The sequence below is a fragment of the Gallus gallus genome, chromosome 2, assembly GCF_016699485.2.
Source record: "Gallus gallus isolate bGalGal1 chromosome 2, bGalGal1.mat.broiler.GRCg7b, whole genome shotgun sequence".
In the NCBI taxonomy this organism is placed as follows: domain Eukaryota; kingdom Metazoa; phylum Chordata; class Aves; order Galliformes; family Phasianidae; genus Gallus; species Gallus gallus.
In genome coordinates this window covers 32813476-32823990 of record NC_052533.1, presented here as the reverse complement: position 1 = coordinate 32823990, position 10515 = coordinate 32813476, and the positions used below count along the sequence as shown (strand labels likewise).

Below are 10515 nucleotides of genomic sequence, written 5' to 3'. Positions count from 1 at the left end.
GAGACCTTACTACCCTCTACAACTGCCTGAAAGGACGTTGTAGCGAGGTGGGCGTCAGCCTCTTTTCCCAGGTAACAGCAACAGAATGAGATGTAGTGGCTTTACGCTGCACAGGGGGAGATTTAGGTGTATCAGGAAAAAAATTCAGAAAGAGTGGTCAAGCATTGGAACAGGCTGCCCAGGGATGTAGTTAACCATCCATGAAGGTGTTCAATAAACATGTAGATGTGGCACTGTGGGACATGGCTCAGTGGGCATGGTGATGATGGGCTGATGGTCGGACTAGATGCCTAGAAAAGACTAGTGGTCTTTTCCAAGTTTAATGATCCTATGATGAAAGCCAACACCTGCTTTTCACTCAGATGAGGAAAAGGCCTTTCTCCTTGCAGCAAAGGCACCATGAACACCACAACGTTTTCATACTACAGGGACAAGTAATGCCCCACATGAAACCGTGTGTCGCCTCCGCCTCAAACACCCTACCCACCACAAAACCCAGGCCCCGCCTCTGGAGGCTCTCACAGGCCGCCCCACAGCCGCGTGCCTGGCGAGGCCCCCATTCGCTTGGCTGCCCACCCCGCCCCGGGGAACGGCAAACGCCTCCGTGGCCCACTGCCACAGCGCGGCCCGCTCCCTCCCTTCAGGGAGCGGCCTTGGCACAGAAGACAGCTGCGAGAAGCGCTGGAACGCCGCCGCGGGCAGCGGGGCTGAGTTTCTACCGCCAGCTGCGCTTCCCCAATACGGCGCCCCAGCGCTCGCCCGGCCCCCGCCCCGCCCCGCTCCTGGCACCGGCCGCGGTGAGCTAGCAGCGCGGAGCTGGCACTGCGCGGCCGTCACCGAGCGGCGGGCGGAGCCGGGCGGTCACGGGGAGGAGTCTGCACCGCCATGGGCTGCGCTCCGCCGTGCGCCGGCCGTGGTTGGCTGCCGCGGCTGCCGCTCGCGGGGCGGCGGCGGTGTCGGGTGGGGAGGCGTCGGGGAGGGTGGCGGTTGGCCGGAGGTCACTCGGCGCCGGGGCGCAGCATGGCCGCGGCTGTGGTGCTCGGGGGACCGGCGGGCTGGTGGCGCTGGCACCGGCGGGTGCGTGCCGCTCGCGCGGCGATGGGTAAGGACCTGTCCCTCCCCGCGGCTCCGCGCTGACACGGGCGGCGGGCAGGCCGGGCCTGGCTCGGGGCTCGGCCGGGCAGCGTCGCCGGTCCCCGCGCTGTCACGGGCGGCCCCGCGCCGCGCGGGCCTCGCGTCGCCCCGCCGAACGGCGGCCGAGGGAATGGAACCCCCGGGAGTGCAGCGGGGCTGTCACAGCGCGGTGCGGGGGCACGGAGCCCGGCACGCTGCCCAGATCTGCGAAGGTCGCCTCAGGGGCTCGGAATGGCCTCAATGCATCAGTGTTCTGCCTCGTTTACTTCAAATAGCATGCGTGGAGAGAGAGAGCGCACACGTGTTCTTTGCGGAACCAGACACACATTAACGATACCAGCGATCTGAGTCTGTTCTGTTCAGCCGTCTTAATCATTGCACCCAGTTATTTCACCTAGCCTGAAGGCAGACCCAGCAGCACTTTTTTCCCGTGAGAACTCCACACGTGCTCAATTCACGTGTGGTGAAGGGGGGGTGAGGGGGAAAGCATTTTAGTGTCCTCTCAGTGCTAGGGGAGGAGGAATGCTCTGGCAGAGCGGGTACCCAAACCTTTTCCTTTTCTGAGCATTAAAAAGCATGCTTCAGCGTCACAATTTTACCCACTGAAGCAGAAGATAACTGAAAGCATTCCCACGCCAGCGTTTTCAGTGTTGTTTTGGGAGTGATGTAACCAGCCAGTATCAGTAGCAGCTCACGTATGTCATCTTAGGCTCCCAACAGACTAGTAGGTGAAGACTTTTCAAGTAGTAAAACGGAAGATATATGTTATTTTGTGTGGTATATGCTTCTAAAATCATGGCACTTAAAGAGATTCGGAAATTACTCCGATCATTAACTTAAAGTAAGTTTTTAAATTCTGATTAGGCCTTAAACCTCATTTAAATAGATCAATGAAAAGTGTTTGACACTTCATTTTGAAATTAGCTTTCAGTGCTCAATTTTCTCTCTGCTACGAATGTGTGATTTTTCTTCATGATTGCAGCTCTGATTTTATGCCAAGTAATAGCTCAAGTGCAGCGGGTGTATTGGTCATGTGCTAGTAAAGTTAAATACAAGATACCTGCTTGTGCATTTTGTACCTTTAGTGACACTGCCATTTTTGTAGCAACAGCTTCCAATGCATTTTGAATTTTCTGTGTATGGTAGTCATCAGGAATATCTGTGTAAGAGCTTTGACGTCCCATCCTGATCAATATCCCGGTCGCCATGTTTCATGTTGAGAATACAGTGCACATGAAGGTGGTTGGTGGTGAGCACTGCTGCAGAAAGCAACCAAAACCACCACACTGACTCTTTAAGTTGAAAAATACAGTTTGTCACTGACTGAAAGACCTGATCAAGAAACTGACTATAAGGAGAAATTGTGTCTCTCTCTGGAGTCTGCCACAGAACAAGGTTTCATCCACAGTGTTTAAGCTATTAGTATTTAGCTACTGGCTGTTCAGGGGATGAAGAGCATTAAGCTTTCTTATCTGCTAAGCTCTATTGCATTGTTACATGTCTAGGTATCTTCATCTCTAATGTCTTTATCAGGTTTGCAACTCTTCTTCTGCTTCCAGTAGACTGAAAGTTATATTTTAATTAGGAATTTCAGTGAGCATTGTTCTGAGCAAAACACTGTGGTAGAGAAGGAGCTCTGCCCACTCTGATGAATCTGTCCAATACAACATAGCATGTCCAACGTAACAGCTCTGTCAGTGGTCTCTTGCCATTCACTTCCTGAATGTTCCTTAGTTTGTTAGTTGCTCTTGGGCAACGAACCATGATGGGTTGTTTCTTCTGTACATATTAAAGACTTAAATCTTCTGGGAGGAAATAGATGAAAGCTGATTTTGGAGAAGCATCTTGGTTATGTATGTTTGTGTATTGGCAAACTGGATAGTTGACAGAGAAGGTATTGTCTTGTGATCTGCAACTGATACTGCTGCTGACAAAGGTGCTTCTTGGAGAGGGTGTTTATGATCTTAGAGCACTTTTTTGGATTTGGTGTAGATAAATCCTTCCTGGGGACTGCTAGCGGGGATGAAGGAAGAGGGGTGTTAATGGCTGAGAGAGAAAGATTTACAGGTGAAAGAAATGCATCATCTGAGGGAGCTGTTCGTCAAAAAAGATTATACCCTACTAGAGAGTGCAAGTGTCATTGCAAACAGCTTTGGATGAAAGGAACCCATTCAACTTAACAGTCTAATAGCACTTCTGTTGATGCACTAGCTGTGTGTGAACGGTTGGATGATTCCATGCTCTGGTGCAGAGGAGCATTAATTACTAAGCAAGGATTACAACTGAAAGACCTACTGCTCTAAAGCCCGACGCATTACTTAATTAAGAGATCAAGTGTACACTTGATGTTCTTTTTAGATGAAAAGTACTTAGTATATGTTTTTGTCTTCATTACATTAACAAACATTTAATGAGAGATACCTACAGATAAGAAAAACAATGTAAGAATACTGACACTTAGAAGATAGTGAGTCTGTTTTTCATCAGCAGACCTTTACAGAGGTGAGGAGAACCAAGTGGGACATTTTCAGTGTAAAGCTGGCCAAATTTAGAGTCTTGTAATCTTCTTAAGTTATGATTTTGGCAGAGTGCAGTTCACAAAATCATTGCATAAACTTTAAAAGCTTGTGACCCTTGGCCAATTTAAATTCCATTGGCAAAGCTTCTAGGAGTAGAAAGACCTGATTCTATAGGAGTACAGCTAACCTTCCTAACTTCTGTGTTTCTCCATCTATTTCCCTGCAGGATCTACTTCAGTAGAGACTGTATGAGTTTCCATAGAGAACTCTGCACAAAACACAGATCTGATCCTTTTGAAGCAGGAAAGTGAAAAGGGTGGTTTTTTTTGTTGTTGTTGTACCAAAAGTCCATATGCTGAGTCAGTAGCAACAGCTTTCATTTAATGGCTCATACTGAGCTGCTATCATGTTTCCCTGTCCATGTCAAAATACTTCACATGCAATTGTACTTTCTCATACAGCCCTGAACAAAAAGAGCAGCCTTCTGTGTCAGCTTCAACTCACTATGGGCATCTTCCCATACTCTTGTTAACTCTCTTCTGCTGGATGGGAAAGAACCCAATGTTCAGTGATCCAGAAGGATCAGGATTGTTACTATGACTCGCAGCCACTCTGGTTAGGGAATTCATACCAGAGATGAATTTGTGGGCTCTTATCCTTTGTGCCAGTTATATTTACTATGTTTGGCATGGGAGCTAGGAATTCCAGCCCAGCAGCTAGGCACTTTTGGTGAACATAGTTCAAGATGTACTTTTTACAGCCATAAAGTAAGTAAAAGAGTTGATATTACAGTTGAAGAGTCATTGATTTCTTGGGCCTGTTCTTGGCCAGTTAGTCTGTGCCTTAGAGTACAGGCAGACTGGACCTTTTCCAGCCATACTGTCTGTGATCCTATCTAGCCACTACTTTTCTTTGAATGCACGAAGATGGACTCTGCACTGCGTATTATATTGTCTGTGCAGTCTACACTTTGTAGTGAATTCAAGGCACCACTGGAGTTGAAATCCTTTCTAAAAGCTCTAAGAATCATTACCTCAGGAAATAGTCTAAAATGAAAGGTGTGTGAAATGATCTTTTAAACTTGTAGCTGTCATTGTTCAGGTTAAAAAGAAAGTTACTTTAAATAGTATGTAGTAGCTAGGGAAGACTTGCTTTTGAGGTCATTGACAGGCCAGGTATATTAAGGACAGGATTAAAGACAGGTTGCAGTCTGTGCACTTCTGACTTTCCTTTCTTAATAGGTGTATTTTGTTCAAGAAAAAGCATTCTGAAATTCATGAACTCATACTATTTTTCTTTCTGAAATTGTTTTAAAGGGAAAATTCTTTTGCAATTACACAGGTTTAATCAAATGTATATATTATAGGGTAACTTGTCAATGCAAAACATACGTCTGTATTGTGTGTAAGCCCCTAATATGGTGGGAGGATTGTGAGTAGATCCTCATCAGTTCTGTCTTCACAGGCACAGGATTCCTTGAGCACAAACTCTCTCAATGGAATAATGAAGACTCTCCCAGAAAAAGCCAAAATTCTTTGAAGTTAGTGTAGCTATAGCTGGCTTTGCTAACAATTAATTTCATGTATAAATTAACCTACGCTACTGGTCCTATTTCCAGTGAAGGAAAATTAATTTCATGTGGTATCAGTGATTATTTAAAAATTAGATTCTGCTGCTCCTGATGCTCTGTACTCTGTTAGTTGTTGGAAGTGAACTGAGCATTTTCTCAGCTGCGCGATTGCAGTAGATTTTCTCAATTAAAGCAAAATGGACTCAGTGCCACAGGGACAATTGCTGCAAGTGCTTACACAGTCAATAGGATTAGTTAACCATATGTGCATGTGGATTTGCTGAATATGAATCTAGAGGTTCTTGAATTATGCACTTCTTAAAAAAACCAAGTGTGTGCTGTGTATCCAGAACTGTAATGTAAACAGTGTTTAGATATTCAAGCTGGACATCACTTTCCATGGTGGTACCTGTGGAGTTTCATCTAATATGAGACTTCAAAGAATCATGTCTTCTTAAACATCCTCTGTCTGGCAACCTTCCATTTGCTTAAATAGTCATAATGTTATATTATGTGCCAGGATTTTAGAAGTAGTTGATTAAAAAATGTAATTGAAATCAGCGCTGTTGTGTATGTTTGTAAGGTAATTTGATCAATCTTTTAAAACAGTTTTCCTGTATTTGAGTACCTGAGGATCTGGAGTTTTCTTAGTTATCAAATTATATCATACTGAAGTGGCCAATTTAATGTTGGACTGTGAGAAGTTAATGAAGAAGTCAGAAGCTGAGTCAGGAATTGGACTATTACTCTAAGAAGTCCCATTTCCTGTAGATTTGAACATTAATTAGCATAGAAAAGGAAATGACACCTGATTCATTAACTTTTAAGAAAAGAGATAACCACAGAGCTGAAAGGGGAAACAGTAGAACATGGTGAGACAAAACTGTTAGGACTGACGGAAATATTGCATCATTTTACAGCCTGTCTGTATCTAAGCCTTCTGGGGATATTGTGAAATAACAGGCCTTAAGGAAGGCATTGTAGAATGAGTTAGCTTCATGGACATTTACACTGAGAGGAGGGTCTTTGAGAAGTAATAGAAGTACTTGCTGGCAATAGGTCTGTTGTTATGGTCTGATTGCCAGTGGCTTTTCGTATCTTAATCATAGAATGTGATGATAGGCAATCATGGGAAGTCATTAAAACAAAGCAGCCTTCTGTGGTGGAGACAAGCAAGGCAGGGTGAAGAGGAGAAATGGCACAAAGCAGCGTGAGCAAAATGTCCTTCTCGGTTCCCAGTATTTACTCAGAGGATGAGACAAAATTGCATGTGTTGAAGCACGTGGCCAAGTTTTGACATAACAGAGAAAGAACAGCTGTATCTCACATGTGATTAAAGTTTTACTAGAATTAAGGTGAATAACATTGACTGATATTAAGGGGTAAAGAAGGAAAGATGCTGTAAACCAGGACTTGAACCTCTGCAGGAAGCTGTTGGCTAGCAAACAGTAGTTTTAGGTCAATGGAAGTGATATACTTGGGAAGACTGACTCATAGAAACTATGAGAAGTAGGGACTTCAAGATGATCTCTATGACTGATGGTTGTGTTTTGAGCTCTTTGTTCATTTGTTTCCTGGATTTGGCATGTAGCGCTTCTTAAAAAAGCAGTGGGCTCTTTCTGTGACTTATCTCAGTTTGCACTAAGTGTTTTCCCAGTACGGTTTTCTTTTAAATTACGCTACTTCTGTAGCTATGTAATTACTGCAGGCATCTGTTGAAACTGTCTCAGACCAAAGTTCTCTCAGCGAACTTGATCTATTAAATGTGGCACTTCCAAAATAGTGCTGGAGATGAAAGAGCATGACCGTTGCTGGCTAAGAAGGAGCTTAAAGTCAGAAAGACTTTAAAATGATTAATCAAGTGTTATTGGCCTAGAGAGGATTCTTCACTAAGCGTTGAGACCTCTTAGAGTCTAGATCCAGCTTAAGTACTTCTGTATGTGTGCTTCTGAGTTGCAGTAGTTCCATGGCTAGCCTTGTTTCGGCATGCTTAGTTCCCACATGTTTTAGCATTTATTCTGCATTACTTTTTCCTTTCTTGTAAAGGAGAAATCATCCTGTGTAATCAGCAAAGAAATCGAGGAACCACCAAATTTGCTGGCGTTGGGTCAGGAGTGTTAGAAGTGGTGAAACACTGCAGTATGTGAATGTCTGCAACACTACTTTCTATCCAGCATGCTACAGGCCTGCAAAACTAGTGACTAATCCAGCATTTGATACTCACTAGCTACTTGTAAAAAGTAACTGGCTGAAAGTGCAGAGTTTTCCATTGGTTATAGAATATGCTTTATAGTTCTACCTCGGTAGCAGAGCGAATAGAATACAGCACACATTCCAGTAAAAAATTAATCATTTTATATTTATACTGTATTTTGTTGTATTTTTCAATATTTGCTTTTAAACTGTAGTGCAAGTGATTCCATGGCTCAGAGAATTGGCAGTGATTTATTATGGAGAATTTCACCTTTAAATTTGGACTTCATGTCTGATTGCAGGATCAGAATAGACCGGTTATTGCCTGTTTGTTAGGAGCTGCAGGAAATAAAGTGGCAGCCCCAGTCCACTTCTAGAGAACAAGTGTAATATCCCAGGGCTGTAGCCAAGATTGCAAAGAAGTCTATAAAATATATATATGTAAAGTGATTTTGCTTATCCAGTTTAGGATTTAGACATGTAACGGAACAGAGATAAGCCTGCTTTTAAGTCCTCTTCTCAGACTGAAACTCTGGTTTTAGCTTTCAGGGATGTTGCTGAAGTTTGATTATTACTACACTTTCTGAAACATCTACATTTTCGCCAATAAAATAATTTTATCTGGCAAGTAGAAAAATCATTCTGGGATGGTATTCGTGGCTCAGTGTAAGCTCTACAGTTTAAATTATGTGCAATAGGATTCACACTTTCCACGCTTCTTAAGCATAAATATTTAAGTTGTTTAGATCATTGCACGCTAACTACATGCTTTTCGTTGTGTTATTATTGCACTTTAAGATACAGAAATATTGATATTTATTGTTTTTAAATCAGTGTGTTCTAGGGCAATGGCTTCCAAAACCCCCGTTGGATTCATTGGTCTTGGTAACATGGGAAATCCAATGGCAAAAAACCTGATAAAACACGGATATCCAGTTATTGCATATGATGTTTTCCCAGAAGCTTGCAAGGAATTTCAAGACCTGGGTGCTCAGGTATGGTAGTACGCTTTCTGTATTCTGACAATAACTGTATGTATTCAGTGGTGCTTACATGTAATGGTTTTTAAATAATCTGTTTGGGTTGGTTTTTTGTTTTGTTTTGGTGAAGCTCCTATTCAGATTTAAACAATTTAGTGAATACAATCAGAATCTGTGAGATTTTACATCGAGCAAAGACGTGATTCCACCCTAAGCTATTTTCATGCTGTCAGCCAGAATTGCTACCTGTTTTGGTTTTTTGTGTGTGTGTGTGTGTTTTTGTTGTGTGTTCTTTTATGAGAGTAAGTTGATGGCCTGTTCTTTCACCTCCTTTCTGTTGCTTCCTCCTCCCCCAGGTCTAGATGGCCAGTGAGCTGCTTTTCATCTGGTTCCTACTTTGACCTTTTCAGGTTAGGTGACCCTAGTTAAAATTTCCTGCTGGCATAGCTGCAAGGGTTATAGGGACATATGAGCTTTCCTGCTGCTTCAAGGTGCGGTCCTCATGGGTTGGGGAAAAACCTAATTATTTAAGTGCTTATTTTCTTGGAGGTGAGGAAGGTTATAGTGAGAGAAGAGGAAGGAATGAAAAGGAAAAAGGGGGGAAGGAAATTGATCACATTAAGGAGGCTTACCTTCCTGCCATATACCCTGTGAAATCTTGGCCCTGTTCCAGCTACTGCTATTGCTTTTGTTAGTCTGTTAATACACCCAGAAACTCATTTCATTTGTCACGTGGTTGGGGCTGTCTTTTCTGAATGTCTGAAACGTATTTATGTGGCTTTGACGTACTTCAGAGCTATAGCAGTTCGAAGGATAGGTACGTAGAACGTGGAAATAAAGAATGTGCTTGAGTAAGGAGAAACCAATACAAAAATCATACAAGGAAGAAATTTTGCATCAGTGGCAAGGAAATTTTAGATAAATCTTGATAGAAGAACTTTATGCCATGAAAGTCTAAACTTTTGGAGCTAATTGCAGCTGTTTTAAATAATGAGATAACGTTGAGATTTCTGACAGATAAAATGATTAAGTGCACCTCTTGATAATTAATTACAGTTTCCCTGAAATAATTACAAAATCTTGGCCTGAAGTGGGAAAGTAAGCTTTTCAGCTCATTTTCATAACTGCTGTTCTTATTTCATTGAAGTAGCTGAGACCGTCAGTGATGAACCAGATCTTGAGTAAAAGAGGCTGCATGAATGGAATGGTTTGAGCAGTCACGTTTTGAAATCACCTTCTGCAGTGAGATCTCTTTACTACCAAATGGGCCTGCCCATTTGGGTAACTTAATGCCACAGTAATAGAATCTTTAGCATCCACCACAAGACTTCATATATGATATTATAGGTGAACTGTAATGCTCTAAGAGGCAAAGGTATGTTTTAAGATTGTAAATCACTAACGGAATACATGAGTAGGCTTAAACACAAATAAAACACACTTAAAGAAAATATTTGGACATAACTTCCTCTTTTTGATCTACAGGTGTAAATCCTACCCCAGCACTTTTCTCAGGACTTAGAAACTTGTGGGTCCAAGGGGCCTTGTAGAAACTGATGTAGAAGGAACATTGGGCTCTAAGGACTGCTTTTTCTTTCGTCTGGCTGGTAGGGTAAAACTATCAGGAATGTTACAGAGGTGAAAAGATGCCCCCTAAGAGACAGTAAATGTCCTCAAATGTCCATTGTTTAAAGTCAGTGCTACTGCCAGGGTAGATGGAACACAAGGGTTGTTTGATTATAAAGATTGCACGTTGTATGACTCCAATTTCCTTATCCTCTGAAGTAAGAACTGGGAGGTAGCATATGTAAGGAGGCAGCCACCTGCCTGCTGATAGTGACTGGTAAGGGAAAAACTGGCTGAGTGGGGGTTATTCACCCCTCTAGCAGCTGGGGTGAAAACTGGGGAAAATTGCAAATTTACAAATGGGGAATAATGAATAGTACTATGAGCAAGTGAACTTCCTGCACTCTTGTTCTCTACTGTATTTTTGCTTTCCTCATATTTAACCTCTTCTTTCTCACAGTGCTGTGCATATATGTTACACTTACTTTGCCTCAGCTTATGTATCTTTGAATCACCTCTCAAATTTGGAAATACTACTGAAGTCAGCTGATGA

The 10515-nt window shown here is 42.8% G+C and overlaps 1 protein-coding gene across 4 annotated transcripts in view; it reads left to right on the top strand.

The window, feature by feature from the left end:
• The first annotated feature begins 958 nt into the window (after positions 1 to 958).
• Positions 959 to 10515, top strand: part of HIBADH (3-hydroxyisobutyrate dehydrogenase) — an 82225-nt gene continuing 72668 nt past the window's right edge. For all 4 annotated transcript variants that reach the window (XR_006935423.1, XR_001465007.3, XM_046923099.1 and 1 more), the window contains exons 1-2: positions 959 to 1102; positions 8251 to 8411. Coding sequence is in view for 2 of the 4 variants with exons in the window: in XM_046923099.1 (XP_046779055.1) it covers positions 1021 to 1102; positions 8251 to 8411 (243 nt within the window). In the remaining 2 variants the exon portion in view is untranslated. The remainder of the gene's footprint in view (positions 1103 to 8250; positions 8412 to 10515) is intronic.